General features: G+C 42.4%; 1 protein-coding gene across 3 annotated transcripts in view; it reads right to left on the bottom strand.

Annotated features, from left to right (window-relative positions):
* The window catches only part of TTC27 (tetratricopeptide repeat domain 27), a 191,180-nt gene extending 175,240 nt beyond the window's left edge, over window positions 1–15,940 (bottom strand). The window contains exons 1-4 of one of the 3 annotated variants that reach the window (XM_021674421.2): window positions 15,612–15,940; window positions 14,006–14,183; window positions 10,488–10,617; window positions 6,441–6,581 (exon numbers count right to left, since the gene is read on the bottom strand). In XM_021674421.2, coding sequence (XP_021530096.2) covers window positions 6,441–6,581; window positions 10,488–10,617; window positions 14,006–14,183; window positions 15,612–15,699 — 537 coding nt within the window. In that variant the 5' untranslated portion in view covers window positions 15,700–15,940. The remainder of the gene's footprint in view (window positions 1–6,440; window positions 6,582–10,487; window positions 10,618–14,005; window positions 14,184–15,611) is intronic. The other 2 variants (XM_021674423.2, XM_021674422.2) reach the window with 2 other exon arrangements.
* Window positions 15,941–21,948: the final 6,008 nt, after the last annotated feature.

The following is a 21,948-nucleotide window of genomic DNA, read 5'->3' as shown; positions in this document are numbered from 1 at the left end:
GAAATGGGGTCTCACTACACTGCCAGGATGGAGTGCAGTGGCTATTTACAGGTGCCATCATCACACATCACAACTTCAAACTCCTGGACTCAAGCCATTCTCCTGCCTCAGACTTCTATGTACCTGGGATGACAGCTGTGGGCCACAGCACCTGGCTCAAAAGCACTTTTCTGCTTGAACTTAATTTCCTCATTTGACAAAGAGGTTCCCTTCTAAACTGCTACACACCACAGCCAGGTTAGCTTCTGAAGTATTATATACCACAACTACTACACCCATGATGCAACCACAAATGAATTTTGACTCTATGACAAAATACTTCTGAATTAATACTATTTCCTCAGTCCATATATGGAAATATAAAATTATCTAATAGCAAGGACATTTCAGATCGTTTTTCACTGAATTCCCTGAGGTGTTGCCTTATTTTCATTCTTTTCCTATCACTATGGATAATGAAGTCAGTTTACATTTCAATTATCTGTCCCTTATCTGCTGTCAGCAATAAGTGAGTCAGGTCTGGCAACTTATGCTTTACTTCTAGACATGGGAATTTACATACATCCAGTCAAAAAGATTTCCCTTTTAAGAAGATATATAATACAAGGCCAGGCACAGTGGCTCACACTTGTAATCCCAGCACTTTGGGAAGCAGGAAGCTCCCTTGAGGCCAGAAATTCAAGACCAGCCTGGGCAACACAGTGAGATCCCCATCTCTACAAAAAAAAATGTTTAAATAGCTGAGTGCAGTGGTACACATCTGTAATCCTGGCTACTCAGGAGACTGAGAGGAAAGGACTGCTTGAGCCCTGTCAAGTGTTTAAGATTACAGTCAGCTGTGATCACACCACTAACCTCCAGCTTGAGCAACAGAGAAGGGATTCTGGCCCTTAAAAAAAAAAATATATATATATACACACACACACACACACATATATATATGTAAAATATTATGCAGAACTCTTAAAAATCAGATCTACATCAGCTGAAAATTCTTATGCTAAAGTGGGAAAAAAAAAAATACAGATCTATAGGCCGGGCTATGTGGCTCTTGCCTGTAATCCCAGCACTTTGGGAGGCCGAGGCTGGCAGTTTGCCTGAGCTCAGAAGTTCGAGATTAGCCTGGGCAACACAGTGAAACCCCATCTCCTAAAAAAAAAAAAAAATCAGATCTATAAATTAACTCTCAAACCTAAATTCTCATATAGGGGAGGGCAGAATGAAACAAATACAGAAAGCATAGCCTATTTTTCTACTAGTAAGTGTAATAGACCTTTTCAGTTTATCAAGAATTGCTTAATATAAAAATTGAGGGCTGGCACAGTAGCTCATGCCTGTAATCTCAGCACTTTGGGAAACCAAGGTAGGAAGATCACTTGAAGCCAGGAGTTTGAGACAAGCCTGGGCAACAGAGTGAGATCCCATCTCTGCAAAAGTAAAAATTGAACAATTGGAAATTGAGGCTGGGCGCAGTGGCTCACGCCTATAATCCCAGCACTTTGGGAGGCCAAAGCAGGCAGATCATTTGAGGTCAGGAGTTCAAGACCAGCCTGACCAACATGGTAAAACACCGTCTCCACTAAAAATACAAAAAAATTAGCTGGGCGTGGTGGTGCACGCCTGTAGTCCCAGCTATTTGGGAAGCTGAGGCAGAAGAACTGCTTGAACCCGGGAGGCAGAGGCTGCAGTCAGCCAAGATCAAGCCACTGCACTCAAGCCTCAGTGACAGAGTGAGACTCTGTCTCAAAAAAAAAAAAAAGAAAGAAAATTGAGGCATTAATTAAAAAGGGAACTTAGAAAGTCTTGCTTAGGTAACTTTTAGATTTTATCTCCTGATTATAACACTTATAACAGAATGGTCTAATTGAGAAGTCATACTAGTCAAGAACCTCCCAGATAGCAGGGAGCAGTAGCATACTCATAAGGCAACAAACAAATATTTGCCAGTTTATCCCATTTTATAAATGGACACTGATATTCAGATAAGTTAACTAGCATTAGGTCCCATATCTGTTAATTTCAATGCCAAGACTCTTTCTACTCAACCACTTACATAGTACTAATTCTAGTCTATATACTTCACAAATTAAGGGTTGTGGGAAAATCTGCTTCTTTTATAATTTCACAAAAATAATATCATCATAAGCAACTTGATACATTTCTTAGAAGTCAGGTTACTCAAAAATTAATTTAAAAGGTTAAAATTAATTTTCTTTACCATTTTATCTTAATTTGCCAAATAAACCACTTTTAATAACACCATTAAGAGAATGATATAAGCCAGGTGCCTGTAGTCTCAGCTGCTCAGGAGGCTGGAACAGGAGGATCACTTAAGCTCACAAGTTGAAGGCCAGCCTGGACAACATAGCAAGACAACATCTCCAAACAAAAGAAAAGAAAAGATATAATAAATACACACAGGAAAAATCTCTAACAGAAAGAACAATGTTTCAATTGAATGACAAGAGGAGCCAGGCAGGCTGGTGTGCTCCTGAAGTTCCAGCTACTCAGGAGGCTGAGGTGGGAGGATTACTTGGGGCCAGGAGTTCAAGATCAGCCTGGGCAACACAGTGAGACCCTGTCTCTCACCACAAAAAAAAAAGAAGAAGAAAGAAAAGAAAGGCAAGATTGCAGCACAGAATGATGTATACATAGTGATATACTATAGGAAAATGTGTTTTTAAGCAGAAGTCAAGAGTTGCTTACATCTGCCAAGAAATTAAGGGAACTTCCCTCTCTAACAGTACAAGAATGACTTCTACAACCAGTAGTCCACATATTTATTAATTCTCCTAAGTTGTTGACAGTATATAAATTATTTTTCAAATGATGCTTAACATACTTTTTTTTTTTTGAGACAGAGTCTTGTTGTGTAGCTCAGGCTGGAGTGCAGTGGTGTGAGATCTTGGTTCACTGCAAACTCTGCCTCCTGGGTTCAAGTGATTTTCCTGCCTCAGCCTCCCAAGGAGCTGGGATTATAGGCACCCATCATCACACCTGGCTTATTTTTGTATTTTTAGTAGAGATGAGGTTTCACTGTGTCGGCCATTTTGGTCTCAAACTCCTGACCTCATGATATCCGCCTGCCTTGGCCTCCTAAAGTACTGGAATTACAGATGTGAGCCATCATGCCCGACCATGCCTGGCCAATTTTTGTATTTTTAGTAGAGACAGGGTTTCACCATGTTGGTGAGGCTGGTCTCAACCTCCTGACCTCAGGTGATCTGCTGGCTTTGGCCTCCCAAAGTGCTGGGATTACAGGCATGAGCCACCACAAACAGCCAATGCTTAATATACCCGATGATGAAAATTTCTGACCAACTTAAAAACCATCTCACTCATTCATTAGTGACCATAAGTTCTCACTACAAAAAAAAAAAATAATGCCTTGTTCCTTCATCTGCTAGGAAAAAAATAAATAAATAAATAAATAATGCCATTTGTCGGCCTCAGGCCTTGGTGATACTTTATTTAAAGTGGCCAGGTATGGTGGCTCATGCCTATAATCCCAGAACTTTGGAAGGCCAAGGCGTGGGGATCACCTGAGGTCAGGAGTTCAAGACCAGCTGGCCAACTCGGTGAAACCCTGTTTCTACTAAAAGTACAAAAAAATTAGCTGGGCATGGTTGCAAGAGTCTGTAATCCCAGCTATCAGGGAGGCTGAGGCAGGAGAACTGCTTGAACCCAGGAGGTGGAGATTGCAGTGAGCCGAGATAGTGCCATTGCACTCCAACCTGGGCAACAGAGCGAAACTCTGATCCAAAAAATAAGTAAATAAATAAATAAAACAATAGAGTAAATTAATAGTCAGTCTACAAGACCATCTAACTCAGATCAACTCGGGAAAAATTTTTTACTCAAGCTACTATCACTAAGAGCTCAAAAGATAAAGTCTCATATCTGCTAAGACATGCTGAAATCTGCGTATTAAAAACACTTCAATTAGTCAGGCATGGTGGTGCACACCTGTAGTCCCAGCTACCTGAGAGGCTGAGGCAGAAGAATCACTTGAACCTGGGAGGTGTAGGTTGCAGTGAGCCAAGATCGCACCACAGCACTCCAGCCTGAGCGACAGAGGGAGACTGTCTCAAAAACAAAAACCCTTCTAGGCCTAGCATGGTGGCTTATGCCTGTAATTTCAGCACTTAGGAAAGGTTGAGGCAGGTGGATCGCTTGAGCTCAGAAGTTCAAGACCAGCCTGCGCAACATGGCAAAACCCTATCTCTACAAAAAATACAAAAATTAGCCAGGTGCGACGGTGCATGCTTGTAGTCCCAGTTACTTAGGATGCTGAGGTGGGAGGATGGCTTGACCCCAGGGGGCAGAGGTTGCAGTGAGCTGAGATCATGCCACTGCACTCCAGCCTGGGGGGCAAGAGAGCCAGACCCTGTCTCAAAAAAAAAAAAAAAAAAACCCTCTAGTACAATGGATTCCAAATCCTCTGGCTCTTATGAAAGTTGCAAATAGAGGCATCACTTCCCTTCTTACCTCTTCTTTAAAACAAATTTAGGCCAGGCGTGGTGGCTCATGCCTGTGATCCCAGCACTTTGGGAGGCTGAGGCAGGCAGATTACTTGAGGCTAGGAGTTTGAGTCCAATGTGGACAACATGGTGAAACCCCATCTCTACTAAAAATGCAAAAAATTAGGCAAGCATAGTGGTGGACGCCTGTAAGCCCAGCTACTCAGGAGGCTGAGGCATGAGAATCGCTTGAACCTGAAAGATGGAGGTTGCAGTGAGCTGAGATCGTGCCACTATACTCTAGCCTGGGCGAAAGAGTGAGACTTCGTCTCAAAAAAAAAAATTTAGTGTGTAAACTTAAATGCTTAGGAAAGTAAGCCCTTACATAGCACAGACTAAGTCTACATTCACCTACAGAAGTACTGTGTTTCCTGGGCCAGGCGTGGTGGCTCACCCCTGTAATCCCAGCACATTGGGAGGCTGAGGCAGGTAAATCACCTGAGGTCAGGAGTTCCAGACCATCCTGACCAACATGGAGAAATCCGTCTCTACTAAAAATACAAAATTAGCCAGACGTGGTAGCACATGCCTGTAATCCCAGCTACTTGGGAGGCTGAGGCAGGAGAATCTCTTGAACCCAAGAGGCAGAGGTTACGGTGAGCTGAGATTGCGCCATTGCACTCCAGCCTGGGCAACAAGAGTGAAATTTTACCTCAAAAAAAAAAAAAAGAAAAGAAAGAAATATTGTGTTTCTTAAAATTGTTCAGCCAAAATTGAGAGATTTCACATAATATTTAAATTCCCTATTTCTGACACGATGGAGTCTGCAGCACACTAAGCTGCAACAATCGATGGAGCAGGGGGTCAGCCAGGCACAGCCTGTGGGCAATTCCAGCCCACCACTTGTTTCTGTATAGCCCAAAAACTGAAAATAGTTTCTACATTTTTATATCACTGAAAAAAAGAATAATATTTTGTGAACGTGAGAAGTACACGAAATGTAAGTTTCAGTGTCCACAAATAAAACTTTATTGGAAGACAGTCACACCCATTTGCTGACACATTGTCTACAGCTGCTTTCACACTACAATGCAGCAGAGTTGAACAGCAGCAACACAGACTGCACACTGCATGGCTGACAACCGCCACTAAACCTCCAAAGACAGTCTCTTCTTTCTGCATATTAGTTTTCTGTGTGTATAGTTGTCCTCACTAGTTTATATGACGGAACCATATGACAGATATTTAACAAATGCTTTACTAAATCCAACCCAAATAATGACATAACATAGAATGTGAGCCAGGAAACAGGGATTAAGATCCATTAAATTTTGGTCACTGCTCATTATCCTATGTGAAATTCATAAAAGACTGTAAGGTATGTTTTTTAGTTTGTTTTTTATTTTTTGTTTGAGATAGAGTCTCGCTCTGTTGCCCAGGTTGGAATGCAATGGCTTGATCTCGGCTCACTGCAACCTCTGCCTCCCGGGTTCAAGTGATGCTCCTCCCTGAGCCTCCCGAGTAGCTGGGATTACAGGCGCCCACCACACCCAGCTAATTTCATATTTTTAGTAGAGACAGGGATTCACCATGTTGGCCAGACTAGTCCCTAACTCCTGACCTCAGGTGATCTGCCCACCTCAGCCTTCCAAAGTGCTGATATTACAGGAGTACGCCACTGTGCCCGGCCTGAGGTATGTTTTTAAATCTATATTTAAGATTTCTACAAATGAACATTTATACCTACACAGTACACAGACAAATCCTATTAAGGAGGTGCAACATAATCTCATTCTAAGCTGGATCAATCTCATGAGTGAAGAAAAGTTTTTGCCTATTTTCATCAAGTTTTTCAATTACATACCTAGAAGACTTAGAAAACAAAATAGACGCAGGCGTTGTCAGCAACACATCTACAGTCTGGTGTCAATAGGCACAAAAGTCACACCAGGGTATGAATCTCATGGATCCTTTCCTTACCTGAATAGCTGTCAGTTTATGTCTTACATTCACTAGGATAATGCGTGCTAATAACAGCAGTATAGGTTTCAAGGTCAGGCTGTAGATTGATTCACCATCTAGAGTGAGCAGGCTCAGAACAAATGTATCCAGTCCTTTAACCTGAAAAAAGGATTATAAACTAAGATGTATAATTTAACAAAATATCAATCTTTTTATGTCTTATAATAATACAAAGATTTTCCAGCCAACTCAGCTTTGAAACAAAGGCATTAATATATTACACAGCAATTGGCACTGGACAGAATTATAACACTGCAAATGCCCTTAGAGATCAACAAATCCAGCCCACCCTGACGGATGGCCACCCATCTGACCAAACTTTATTTTTTTATTGGGGTGTGTGTGTGTGTGTGTGTGTGTGTGTGTGTGTGTTTTAGGCAGAGTCTCACTCTATTGCCCAAGCTGGAGTACAGTGGCACAATCTCGGTTCACTGCAACCTCTGCTTCCTGGGCTCAAGTGATCCTCCTTCCAGGGCAAACAGCTGGGACTTCAGGCATGCACCACCACATCTGGCTAAGTTTCTGTATTTTCAGTAAAGAAGCGGTTTCACCATGTTGGCCAGGCTGGTCTCAAACTCCTGACCTTAAGTGATCTCCCTCCCCGGCCTCCCAAAGTACTGGGATCACAGGCGTAAGCCACCGCACCTGCACTTCATAAATTTACTTACGACAAAATATTCTCTCAACAGAAAGCATCCCCATGTTAAAGTATTTATACTAAATAGTGTATTTGATATTTATACTAAACACCTACAATTCACTTAAGTTTCAATACCTGGGAAAATGTTGTTATCAAGTAAATCTCTACTCCATAATTTCTATCAAGCCAAACAACCAGCAAAGTCTCATACATCAAATGCTGAATGGGCATACAACCACAAACCAGAGTAAGCAGAAGGCTGCCAAAAAAAAAGGATGCCTTTGAAAAATGCACTCTCCTGTTGTACAGAGATGTTTTACAATGGACAAGGTTGTTAAAATTTAGATTACAGAATTTTAACAGCTGCCATAAAATAGCGAGCAAGAATCCTCACCCATCAGGAACATGGGTTCCAATATCACATGCACAGGAGACTGTCTTTTCTCTGCTGCTCATTAGTTTGTGGGCACATGTAAATTTTTCTCACAATTTTTTTTCCTGATGAAGCCTCAATTTCATCAATTATAAAATGAAATAACTGAACCTATACCTCAGAGGGTTCTTGTAAGAATTAAACTAAACAATCCAAATAATGCCAGTACCTGGCTCAATACTGAATATTTTGAATACTGAATATTTTGAATATTGTTTAAAGTATTCAATAGAAGAAAGAAGAAGAGCTGGGCACAATGGCTTACACCTCTAATCCCAGAACTTTAGAAGACCAAGGCAGGCGGATCATGAAGTCAGGAGTTTGAGACCAGCCTGGCCAACATGGTGAAACCCCATTTCTACTAAAACTACAAAAATTAGCTGAACATGGTGGCACATGCCTGTAATCCTAGCTACTCAGGAGGCTGAGGCAGGAGAACTGCTTGAACCCAATAGGCAGAGGTAGCAGTGAGCCAAGATTGCGCCACCGCACTCCAGCCTGGATGACAGAGCAAGAGGAAAGAAGAAAGAAGAAAGAAGAAGGAAGGAAGGGAGGGAGGGAGGGAGGGAGGAAGGGAAAGAAGGAAGGAAAGAAGGAAAGGAAGAAAAAAAGGAAGAAAAGAGAGAAAAGAAAAAAGGAAGGAAGGAGGGAAAGAAGGAAGGAAGGAGGGAGGGAGGGAGGGAAGGAAGGAAGGAAGGGAGGAAGGAAGGAAAAGAAAAGAAAATCAAATCCTGGCTGGGCGTGGTGGGTGGCTCATGCCTATAATTCCAGCACTTTGGGAGTTCAAGGCAGGCATATCACCTGAAGTCAGGAGCTCGTGAACAGCCTTGCCAACACGGTAAAACTCCATCTCTACTAAAAATACAAAAATTAGCCAGACGTGGTGGCAAGCGCCTGTAGTCCCAGCTGCTTGGGAGGCTGAGGCAAGAGAATGGCTTGAACCCAGGAGGCGGAGGGTGCAGTGAGCCGAGATGGCGCCACTGCACTCCAGCCTGGGTGACAGAGTGAGATTCCGTCTCAAAAAAAAGAAAAAAAAATGTGAATTGAGCACCATTCAAACCACATTATTAGTGCTCAGGAAATATTTATGGCTTTGACAGTTTGGTGGATTTCTAACCTATACTATAGGACCATAGAAGCCAGAAACTGATTCATACATAATAAGAGAAGGAATAAAATAAGTACATTTCTAGATAACTGAAGCTTATCTCTTTAAGTGCTACAATCATTGGGGTCTAAGGTTCTTTTCCCCATTTTGGACAAAAACCTTCGTAGAATATAAATTATAAATTCCCTTCTTAGACACAGATACAGAAGATCTTTTAATCTTTCAATTATAATTAGGGTCAGCATTATGAATTAAAATTACTCTACTGAAGTATATAGTGACTCACTAAGCTGATTTATATAGAGTTAATTATTGTGGTTTTCACATTATGCTTATTTTTGCACTTCTTCTCTTTCCAATCCCCATCAAATTATTAACACATATCTCTAATAACTCTATTCCACGTTTACTTGCTACACCTAATTCTGAGAAACCAGGTAACACAAGGTCCATTTTGCTGCATAATCTCTGGATGCACTTTGGTGATTTTGAACACAGCTATCAATCACTCAGCTTCTTGCAGTTTGAGTGGTTGATAGCTATATTCAAAATCACCTAAGTGACTGGACAAATTAAAGTTCTTACTTTGATTTAAACCATACTTCTTTTGTAGATCATCTCATACTGGCCAGACCCTCTACATAGGGGCTCAAAAATTCCTGAGGAACTCAAACTGCAAGCTCAATTGATGACACACTGGTACAGATCAATAATATTATCTTCACAATGGATAATAATCACCATCAAGCAATGCTGTGCCAGGCACTTTAATAAAGTATTTCTAATTTAAAGGAAACCACCCCGGGTAGCAAACCACTACTGGGAATCATTCTTAAGCACAGTATCAAAACTTATCTGCAAGCCAGAAACGGTGAATCACATCTGTAAACCTAGCACTTTGGGAGGCTGAGGCAGGCGGATCACTTGAGGTCAGGAGTTCGAGACCAGCCTGGCCAACATGGTGAAACACCATCTCTACTAAAAATATAAAAATTAGCCAGGTGTGGTAGTACACACCTGCAATCCCAGCTACTAGGGAGGCTGAGGCAGGAGAATTGCTTGGACCCAGGGGCAGAGGTTGCAGTGAGCTGAGATCACACCACTGCACTCCAGCCTGGGTGACAGAGCAAGACTCTGTTTCAAAAAAAAAAAAAAAATTAAAAAAACTAAACGTACCTGAAATAAAATTAAACAGATTTCCAGATTTGCTGCTTTGCCATTAAAGATCTTTATGTACAGCACTCACACCTGTAATCCTAGCGCACTTTGGGAGGTCGAGGCAGGCAGATCGCTTGAGCCCAGGAGTTTGAGACCAGCCTGGGCAACTTGGCAAAACTCCATCTCTACAAAAAAATTACCTGGGCATGGTGACATGTGACTGTAGTCCCAGCGCTTGGTAGCCTGAGGTGGGAGGATCACCTGAGCCTGAGTAGGTTGAGGGTAATCTAGCTGTAATCTAGCCACTGTATACCAACCTGGATGACTGAGTGAGATACCATCTCAAAAAAACAAAAGAAATTTATATAACTAAGGTGATACAAGCAAGTAAACACCTGTTAAAGCTGTCTGTACTTTAATTAAAAAACACAGCTAACATGGCTTCATAAAATGGAGTGTGTGTGTTAAAAGGAATTTGAGATTGACAATGGAACTTCCGGAAATATGTGAAAATCTCATCAGTGAACAAGCATTCTTAGTAGTTTTGTACAAACCATAAAGTCATGTTTCTTTCCTAACTACTATTAATTCCAGTTCATAAAGACCTGCTTGTAAAAAAATAAATAACACCATAATAATTACATACAACACTTTCAAGAAGCATACCTCACTGAATTGCTGGAACAAAACAGATGGCAAAAAATCCTGAGGGTGTAAATCAACAGGGGGCCCCGTCCAGTTGCTCTGAACAAAAAGTTGCAAACTGCTCACACCAAGTAGAAATATCAGCTGTTGTCTGCATAGAAGAATGGTTAAAGAAATAAATATGAACTACTATCACTGTACAATCTCAAACACACTATTCCAATGCAGTTTTATTAAGAAAACAATATCTAGAAAACAAAAAAAATAAAAAATAAAAAAATTTAAAAAAAAAGAAAATAATATCTATCAACATTTATTGAGACCATCCAAGACTACTGACAAAAAAAAAATTTTTTTCTGAAACTTAAAACAATTTAGGTCAGCCAGGCACAGTGGCTCATGCCTGTACTTCTAGCACTTGGAAGGCCATGGTAGAAGGATTGTTTGAACCCAGGAGTTCAGAACCAGCTTGAGAAACATAGTGACACCCTGTCTGTACAAAAAATTAAAAAGGTAGCCAGGCATGGTGGTATATCCCAGCTACTCCAGAGGCTGATGCATGAGGATTGCTTGCAGCCCAAGAGTTCGAGGCTCTACTAAGCTTTGATCATACCACTGTACTTCAGCCTGGATAATAAAGCGAGACCCTGTCTCTCTTTAAAAAAAAAAGTAGGTCTACAACATCCAATATTATAACCATAAGTCACATATGGATTAAATTTACATTCGTTAAAATTAAATACAATTTAAAATTCAGTTTCATAGTCATATTTTCCATATTTCAAGTACTCAATAGTTTAGTGTGGCTAGTGGCTACCATCTGGGCAATGAAGATAGAGAACACTTCTATCTCCACAGAAATTATCTTGAACAGTGTTGATTTAGGTTCTTATTAGGCATCTATGTTTTTCTGGCATTCTCTTTAACAGTTCTGACATTGCAACAAGATGTATAGAAAACTGACTTTATACAAAAGAAAAGTGATGATATAAAGTTGTTGCTAACCTTTTACTGATCCCATGCCACCAAATGCTAGAACAACAACAAAAACGCAGAAGTTTGAGTGAAACCTCTATTTGTCAGTCTTACTGTGATTTAAGACAGAGATAGGCAAACTTCTTCTAAAGGGACAGACAGGAAATATTTTAGGCTTTGCATATCATGTTTTGTTTTTTCCAACCGTTTAAAAATATAAAAACCAGCCGGGCACGGTGGCTCATGCCTGTAATCCCAGCACTTTGGGAGGCCTTGGCAGGCGGATCATGAGGTCAGGAGATCGAGACCATCCTAGCCAACATGGTGAAACCCCATGTCTACTAAAAATACAAAAAAATCAGTTGGGCATGACGGCACACGCCTGTAGTCCCAGCTACTCGAGAGGCTGAGGCAGGAGAATTGCTTGAATCCAGGAGGCAGAGATTGCAGTGAGCTGAGATGGCGACACTGCACTACAACCTGGGCAATAGTGTAAGACTCCCACTCAAAAGAAAAAAAAATACCCCATTCATTCTTAGCCACTTAGTTAGCCTGCCAGCCATAATGTGCCAAACCCTAAATTAGGACTAAATAGGTACAGATTCAACTCTAGCAAATAATAGCCAGGGAATCCTGGAGTTGCATTCTGAAGAGAAAGTATTAGCAGTCACTTTTTTCCCTGCAGCCCCTAGGCCCTCCCTTAAAAGGGAGGTTGTTTAAGAAAAAGAAAAAAAAAATCAAACATACAAGCCTATGGTAGCAAAAATATAAAACTCAGGATGCAATGCAAAGAATAAGCAGCATTAGAGAAAAAAAGATAACAAAACAGCTGGTTTGGAATCAGAAGTTTGGAAATTTGGAGAAAACAGCCTTAATAAACTGTCCTAATCAAAAAACAAAATCCATAAGGTGAAGTGATATTACACTTTAACTTTCAAATGTCTGAAAATGAGTCAACTGAAAGTCTCTTTTTAGCTTTATGTGGCAAGATAGAAATCTGATCTATCTTGTGATAATGCATGTGTGTTAACGTGTTGCTTTAATCGGCACCACAAGGCTAGTTGCTATGAGAGTGCACACATATCAGAGGGCAATAAGAATTTGGCAAGGCGGAGTGGCTCATGCCTATAATCCCCACAGTTAGTGAGGCAGAGGTGAGAGGATTGCTTGAGCCCAGGAGTTCGAGACCAGGCTACGCAACATATCAAGACAAGATCTCTAAAAAAAGGAAGAAAAAAAAAGAATGACACCAAAGAAACATAACTACCAGTAAACTAAAATGAAAAGGAGGTGGGGCGCGATGGATGATGCCTGTAATCCCAGCACTTTGGAAGGCTCAGGTGGGTGAATCACCTGAGGTCAGACCAGCCCGGCCAACATGGTGAAACCCTATCTCTACTAAAAATACAAAAAAAAAAAAAACTGTATTTTTTTTGTGTGCGGTGGTGCGGGCCTGTAATCCCAGCTACATGGGAAGCCGAGGGAGGAGAATCAGTTGAACTCAGGAGGCAGAGGCTGCAGTGAGCCAAGATCATGCCACTGTACTCCAGCCTGGGAAATAGAGTGAGACTCCATAAAAAAGAAAAGAAAAGAAATAATATTAATTTGAAAACTAACATTAAAAGCCTATAGTAGCATTCTTTTGCAAACTCCTTATGAATATGGGTTATGCTTTATTCATCTTCACAACCTCCACACCTAGTACAATAGTTTATTTGTTGAAGAACTAAATGAAGCCATTTCCTAGAAATACTAGTAAAATAAAATTGCATGCTAATTTACAAGATAATTAAAGATTGACATGGTTGCAAAGATAGCAGAGGAAAGACAGAGGTATCCAATTTATACTAGTAAAATTTAAGCCACTGAAAAGCTTAGGTTTCCCTGCCGTGTAACTATCTGCTATATTTAACCCTATAAAATTACACAAATTTAATGGAAGAAGGTAAACCAAGGGCTCTGAAATAAAAACATTAAGTTCTCTGAGCTCTACACAGATAATAATCTAAAACATAATAAATCATTACAAATTAGTATTCAGCTATGCAGAAATAACAAGATTGAAGGTATGGGGGGGCGGGTTTTGTTGGTTTACTTTTTGAGACAGAGTCTAGCTCCGTCGCCCACGCTGGAGTGCAATGGCATGATCTCGGCTCACCGCAAACTCCACCTCAGCCTCCCAAGCAGCTGGGACTACAGGTGCACACCATCATGCCCAGCCTGAAAGCATGTTTTTAAGATAAAAGAAAATAAGGCGTTAAGTCTTGCGGTGGATAAAGCCTACCAGACCTAAGCACTGGGAGCTCATGAGAGTGGGTTAGCAGGTAACACCCAAATACGTGCCAGTCTCATATACGAAACCATTTTATCCTGCACCACTTTACTTTTTCATTCCGGATGGTCTTCTGGACAAGAGTTCTTACATGGATTACTCAGTACATCACGAGTCTTGAGTAAATGGAAAGCAAGGTTTCTTAACTGCTAAAATCAGTGCCTTACACTGTCTAGGTGCTATTAAATATATTCAGTCTGTTCCTCTATGAAATTTTCAAATAAAATTCTACCTTTCCGTTGTGTCCAAATCTGTTGAGTCATCCAGGAATGTTACTACCTGCTTCTCCAGGTAGCTATCAATCTTTTCTTCAGAGGTTGTTGTTGAATTAAAAATATTTTGAGTCATTGAATTTAAGAATATGGCTTCATAGTTCCCTTCCAGCAGCAACTGTAGGAAAGATCCACTCTCTGTAACATAAAAAATTAGTGCAGTAATCCAAAAAAAATTTTTTTCATACCATAAAGGATAACAGTGTTAGGTAAATCTACCATTTTAGTGTGCAAAAACAATGTCTAGACTTAGAATTTTTGCTGTATGCAAATCACAAGGCACTTAGCAAATCTCCATCATTCTACATTCTCTCTCCTACAATTAGCAGCTAACCCACGCTGACTATGAGCTCCAAAATGGAAGTCAGCCCCAGAAATAATATTCCTTATTAGTAGATATTTACTCTTTTGCTGGGAAATTCACAAAGATTCCTACTGACAACAGAAAAGTTTCCTTAGTCAAGGTTCTAGGACTTTTCACAATCTGGCTCCTTCTACCCCCATTAATTTCTCTTCATGAAGTCACTCCAAGAACGCTGGTTTACTCATGGTTTCCCTAATGTCCCATGTATATTCCTGCCTCCACACTTTCCACTTGTGATTTTGCCTTTTGAACTCTTCTCCACTTGTTAGTCTTACCCTTTAATCCAAAATCAGCTCAAGTCTCACGAGAAAAGTTTTCTAGACCACCAGACTTCAGACTTCCTGCCACTGGAAGCACCTATTGTGTCACACGCGTGCCCACACACACAGACACATACACAGAGTACTGACACACTGTTCATTCTCTTCTAGATCCAGCCTAAATCCCACAACCAGATGTGCCAGTAAATGTGCCTTTTAACTCTTTATCTCTCTGGTAAACGTTCACTGCTCACAAGAATTAATCTTTGCTGCCTAGGAAGGCTGTGGTGGTTCAAGCCTGTAATCCCAGCACTTTGGGAGGCCCAGGTGGGCAGATAACTTCAGGTCAGGAGTTGGAGACCAGCCTGACCAACATGGTGAACCCCCGACTCTACTAAAAATACAAAATTAGCCGGGTGTGGTGGCGCATGCTTGCAATCCCAGCTACTCGGGAGGCTGAGGCAGGAAAATCGCTTGAGCCCAGGTGGCGGAGTTGCAGTGAGCTGAGGTCGCCTTATTTGCACTCCAGCCTGGGCAAAAAGCTAAACTCCATCTCAAACAAATAAATATAGAAAAATACAATAAAAAAAAATACTTAACCAAAGTGTATTTACAGGTCTTCACCGCAAAGTGGGATTAAAAATGGTATCTACCTTAAGTGTCTACAATAAGCATTAAACGACTGGGTACATCCTGAGGGCTTAGGAAAATAACTGACATTGCCATTGCTATTATTACTGAACCTGGGCGGTAAGACGTTTTGGGTAGAGAGTGAGTGAGCACCACGCCCACTATGTCGGGGACTCAACAACCCAAAGCCTCAAGGAATCAGCTAGATTTTGTTAGTGAAAAACCAAGGGAGGGATGAGAATCAGTCGCTGCCATCTCTTACTTACAGTTCCCACGATAGACTAAGTCGACCCTGACAGATGCGCCTCTCACCTGAACCGGCGACCCCCTCCTGTATCCATTGCTGCCGCTCAGCCTCGGTGGGGAATCCCCTCAGAACTGCCAGCTCCGGGGTCCACATCACCCCAGACACCGCTGCAGACAAAACAAGCTCCCACGAGGGCCACACGGGAGTCAACAAAAGAAAATGAAGAGAGGAGAGAACAAAGACGCGGAAATCTAGGGGCGACAGTTACCGTAAATACACCCACGGTCCTAGAACAACTTGTGGGGATACCAGCACAAGGAGGCGGCCATAACTGCAGCGCGGGGCACCCTGGGAAAAACGCGCACGCTCTCTGGCCCGGCTTCCGCCTTGGAGACTGACCAGAGCTTGGCTACTGAGCCTGCCGGGTGGGTGTGCCCCATCCCGGGGCGGGCAATGGGCGGAGTTGAGGGCGCGATCGCGCTCAGCTCCGCCCCAATGGGAACCGCTTCCGCGAGCTGTGATTGTGGAAATGAGTGTGCTATCGAGGGCTTGGGTTCAAATGCAACTCAAAACGGACGTCTTGGCCAAAGCAGTTTGATTGGAAGGGCGAGAGCTCTGATTCTTAAACCTTTGTGGGTCAGAACGCTCTCGACAACCTGATGAAAACCACAGTCCTTCACGCAGAGTGCACGTGGGCCATTGCTCTCAGCGTATGGGCACCCTCTCACGGAATCACAGACCCTCTGACGTGGGGTCGGTGAAGACCACGATGGAACCCCGTCAGCATACCATGGGTCTTTGGGTGAATTCGCGTGTAAGGAAAGGATCTGATTTTGAAACTGCCACTACATGAATCATGGCCGGGTGGGAAATCTGGCCCTGCCGCTGGTGCAGGGAAGTTTTTGGAACAGTCTGAACCCTGCAGAAGACTGGTCCCAGGGGTGGTCACAAGAAATTGCAAGCGGACAAACCAGCCTCCCCTTCCTTGCTGCTGAGCACAGAGCTGGTGGCTTATGTGCACTTCTTTCAATCTTCCTAGCAGCATTCCTAAGAAACAGCTAGAGGCTGAGCTCCCTGGCTCACATCTGTAATCCCAGCCCTGTGGGAGGCCGAGGCGGGTATATCACCTGAGGTCGGGAGTTCGACACTAGCCTGGCCAACATGATCAAACTTTGTCTCTAATAAAAATACGAAAATTAGCGGGACACAGTAGCGCACGCCTGTATTCCCAACTACTCCGGAGGCTGAGGCAGAAGAATTGCTTGAACCTGGGAGGCAGAGGTTTCAGTGAGCCAAGATGGTGTCACTGCACTCCAGCCTGGGCAATAGAATGAGACTCCAACTCAAAAAAAAGAAAGCAAGAAGGAAAAGGGAGGGAGGGAGGGAAGGAAAGAAGAGCTAGGACAAGGAAAGAATGAAGGAAGGAAGGGAGGGAAGGGAGGGAGGGAAAGGAAGGAAGATCTAGGACTAGCCAGGAAGAAAGGAAGGAAGGTAGGGAAAGAGAGAGAAGGGAAGGAAAAGGAAGGAAGAGCTAGGACTAGCCAGGGTGTGGCTTTGTCCCAGTCGCTTGACACCTATACTGGGATATGTCATGTAAGAGCCAGGGGAAAACTGCAGGGTAACTCTGACCACAAGAGCAACAGCTCTCTGAAAAGAGGCTGGCCCAGTACCCAGCTCCAAGGAGGAAGCTAAATAATTGTTAATTCACTTTCCTACTCAGTAAGGAGCCACTCCAGAATGTGGAGGGAGAGGAACTCGCTCAGCTCCTTTCAGCCACTGCCAGCAGATACCAAAGGAAGCCAGACCTGGCTGTGACTGGAGAAGAGTGAATGCCCCAGAATGTCCTCTCATTGAGAAGTAATTAAAAACTATTTTTCTAGAACATGATACTAGACCAGGATGTCTCTTCATTTCTTTAAACACAAAAGCCATGATTTCTTCCCAAAGGAGAAAAAATAGGAAGAAGCAGCATGGCTGGAGATGGAAATTCAACAAATGTTGCAAGAGGCTAGGAGATTGGAGAAAATCATGGCGCTATGGGAGCTTCAGAGGGTTCAAGGGGGGACCCAGATCTGTTTGGTCTCACTGACTAGATGGAACCACAGGGCAAGGACTGGCTCACACTCTGAGGGAAAGTGGTGGTTGTGGGGCCATTGTTCCGAGGGACACGAGGTTTGGAAAGAGCAGGAGACCAGCGGTGTCACGAGAAGAAAGAATTGTCATGTCAGGAGAAGACTTCTGGAGAATATTGGTCTTGGGAGACCAGATTTTAAGCTTCAGACAAGACAATGTTTTAAAAAGCATTACTCAGGGATAATTGGTATAAAATGCACATATTTTGCCTGTACAATTTGTTAGGTTTTAATACAGGTATGTACCCATCAACCATCACCACAATCAAGATGGTGAACATGTCCATCACTCCCCAAAGTTTCCTTGTTCCTCTTTATAATCGTGCACTCTTGCCCTCCTCATCCTCCACACCCCAAAGAACCACTGATCTGCTGTCACTATAGATCAGTTTGCATTTCCTAGATTTATATAATAGAATCATACAGTATACACTCTTTTTTCTGGCTTCTTTGACTTAGCATAATTATTTTGATATTCATAGATATTGTATATCTCAATGTTCATTTTTAAAAAATACAACTGAACAGTATCCATTGTATGAATGTATCACAATATGTTTATCCTGCGGATGGATGTTGAAGTTGTTTCCAGTTTTTGTTTACTTCAAATAAAGCTGCCATGAACATTTGCAAACACTTTTAAAATTATTATTACTAAATGTGAGCTCTGTTCATGAATATGAAATGAGTGGTGGGCGCAGTGGCTCATGCCTATAATCCCAGCACTTTGGAAGGCCAACGTGGGCAGATCGCCTGAGGTCACAAGTTCGACACCAGCCTGACCAACATGGAGAAACCCCGTCTCTACTAAAAATACAAAATTAGCCGGGCGTGGTGGTGCATACCTGGAATCCCAGCTACTCGGGAGGCTGAGGCAGAAGAATCGCTTGAACATGGGAGGCAGAAGTTGCAGTGAGTCAAGATCATGCCCTCCAGCCTGGGCAACAAGAGTGAAACTCTGTCTCAAAAAAAAAAAAAGAAAGAAAGAAAGGAGATGGAAGAGTCATGAAATGTTATTTGCAATCCTGACATCCTTATGCTTGAGCTAATGACAGATCCAGTCACCCTTTGACCACTTAAAAAGATTGGAGACAGAATGTGTTCAAACACATGGCTGGGCACCATGGCTCACGTCTGTAATCCCAGCACTTTGCAAGGCCAAAACAGGTGGATCACCTGAGGTCAGGAGCTTGAGACCAGCGAGGCCAAGATGGTGAAACCCTCTCTCTACTAAAAATACAAAAATTAGCTGCGCATGATGGCTCATGCCTGTAGTCCCAGCTACCAGGGAGGCTGAGGTGGTAGGATCACTGGAACCCAGGAGGTGGAGGTTGAAGTGAACCAAGATCGCACCACTGCATTCCAACCTGGATGACTAAGCAAGACCTGTCTCAAAAAAAAAATCAGCCAGGTGTGGTGGTGCCCACCTATAATCCCAGCTACTCGGGAGGCTTAGGCATGAGAATCGCTTGAACCTGGGAGGCCAAGGTTGCAGTGAGCCGAAATCATGCCACTGCACTCCAGCATGGGTGACAGAGCCGAGACTCTGTCTCAGAAAAAAAAAAAAAGTTTTGTGTCTTCAGTCCCACAGATGCTAATAGATACTAACAGAAGAGGGGAACTATCGTTCAAGAGTCTACTGAGTGGTTTCAGTATAATTCCAGCAATAAGATCCAGTTGTGGCTGACCATGCCCCAAGCGTATAACAGTATTAGCAATGTGTTAGTGCTCTTCATCCTTATGTCACTGTAATCCTAAGAGGCAGCTAGCAGTATTATCTCATTTTACAAGGAAAGTAAGACTTTTGGCAAATAAGTGAATAAATGATAGTGTTGGAAACCAAACAAGTCAGTAAGACACCAAAGCCTTTGTTCTGTCCTCTATACCAAGGTTTGTCTGGTGGGGTGCAGTGACTCATGCCTATAATCCCAGCACTTTGGAAGGCCAAATCGGGTGGACCATCTAAGGTCAGGAGTTGATCAGCCCGGCCAACATGGTGAAACGCCATCTCTACTAAAAATACAAAAACTAGCCGGGCATGGTGATGTGTCCCTGTAATTTCAGCTACTTGGGAGGCTGAGATAGGAGAATCGTTTAAAGCTGGGAGGCGGAGGTTGCAGTGAGCCAAGATCATGCCACTGCACTTTAGCCTGGGTGACAGAGTGAGACTCCATCTCAAAAAAATAAAAAATAAAAAGGTTACTATAATATCAATTCAGTTAATACCAGAATCTGACCAAAGTTTGAAAGATAATTAGGATGTCAGTGTTATTCAACAAAGACTTCTGCTTTTAGAAATTTTATTTTACCTTCCCATTTTATACAAATTGATCAAATTTCCCAAGTATGTTGAAATCAGCTGTAAAAATAATTGGGGTCAGGCAAAAACAGTAAGTTCCCTGACATATGAATATCCAGACATTTATGTAGTTTGCGTAATTTTCCTATCTAGGATTGAACTCATGAGTGTTTGGCCAGAGACACTGAAATAAGATTGAGCTCCATTAAAACTAACTTAAAGCTAAGCTATTTGAGGAAAAAAGGATAATTAGCTAATCAGTATGTATATCCATGTAAAGAAATACATTTTAAGGGTGGCTTGCCACCCCAAAGTCATGGAGTTTCCTCTGAAAGTTCTCAAGATTGGCTGGACGCAGTGACTCACGCTTGTAATCCTAGCACTTTGGGAAGCTGAAGTGGGTTGATCACTTGAGGTCAGGAGTTCAAGACCAGCCTGGCCAACAGGTGAAACCTCATCTCTACTAAAAATACAAAAGTTAGGCAGGCGTGGTGGCACATGCTTATAAGCCCAGCTACTCGGGTGGCTGAGGCAGTAGAATCGCTTGACTTCAGGAGGGGAGGTTGCAGTAAGCCAAGATCCGGCCACTGCACTCCAGCCTGAGTGACAGAGCCACTCTGTCTGAACAAAAAAAAATGAAAAAGTTAAAAGAAAAAGATAAAGGTTAGTGTGAGTAGGTTTGGAATGATCTAGACTGGATGATTTTAAAGGCTCAGTATTATGTGATTTTTTTTCCCCCATGGAAGTTTACGATTTATTATTAGAAAAGTTCCAAACCATTGTCTGATTTAGGTAGAGAAAAAGATACACTGATATCTCTCAAGTTATAAATTTCTAAACATTGATGATTGCACAAGAACGTTATTAGAGGTGTCCGGATTGCTAGCAAACAAACTGTGTAGCCCTGGTGTTATACAATTCCAGGCTCTCTGTTGTCTATGTTCTGATATTAGAGGGTCTCCAGACCTCCTAACCACTTCCTCGACATCCAGCAGTTCCTTGAGGCAGAATTGACTAATTTCGTTTGAGTGTAAAGCTTTAGCTGCCTTAGTAGATGCAAAAGAAACACAGTTCGGAAATGAGTATAATCCTTACTCTTGGACAGCTCCTCAGAAACTAGTGCTTAGAAAGAGGCTTTGTGGATGGGCACGATGGCTCACACCTGTAATCCCAACGCTTTGGGAGGCAGAAGTGGGCGGATCACCTGAGGTTGGGAGTTCGAGACCAGCCTAACCAACATGGAGAAATCTGGTCTTTACTAAAAATACAAAATTACACAGGCATGATGGCACATGCCTGTAATCCCAGCTACTCAGGAGGCTGAGGCAGGAGAATCACCTGAACCCGGGAGGCGGAGGTTGAGTCAGCCGAGATCGAGCCACTGCACTCCAGCCTGGGCGACAATGTGAGACTTAAAAAAAAAAAAAGGCTTTGAACTCAGAGAGGAAAAACAGATACTAAAAATTAAAAAGATAATGATCTCAGCACCTAGTTAAAGTCAAGGAAGTACTGATTAATCCTAATTGCCTACAGCGCAAGATAGGGTGAAATGGAGTTACCTGCTAGAAGCAAGGGCAGGCTGACTGAAGGGAGGGGTAGTTGGTTTGCTTTTTCCCTACCAGTTGGCAAATTGAGATCAACTGATGAGAATTAAGTTATCAAGTAGAAAGCATAGGGTCTAGGACATAGATACCAAAAGATGTTAGCAATTATTAGCTAAGTATTAAGAATTCCACCTTTAGCCAGGCGTGGTGGCGCATGCCTGTAATCCAAGCACTTTGGAGGCCAAGGTGGGTGGATCACCTGAGGTTGGGAGTTCAAGAGCAGCCTGACCACCACAGTGAAACTCCGTCTTAAAAAAAAAAAAAGAAAAAGAAAAAAAGAGTTCCACCTTTGAGGCCAAGGAGGTTATAGTTTTCTCATTGTGAAATCAGAAGCCAGATTATTGACGAGTATAAGCTTTTCCTAGAG

The sequence above is a fragment of the Aotus nancymaae genome, unplaced genomic scaffold (assembly GCF_030222135.1).
Source record: "Aotus nancymaae isolate 86718 unplaced genomic scaffold, 86718_ANA_hifiasm-v0.15.2.pri h1tg000057l, whole genome shotgun sequence".
NCBI classification, from domain to species: Eukaryota; Metazoa; Chordata; class Mammalia; order Primates; family Aotidae; genus Aotus; species Aotus nancymaae.
This window is presented reverse-complemented; position numbering and strand designations above follow the sequence as displayed.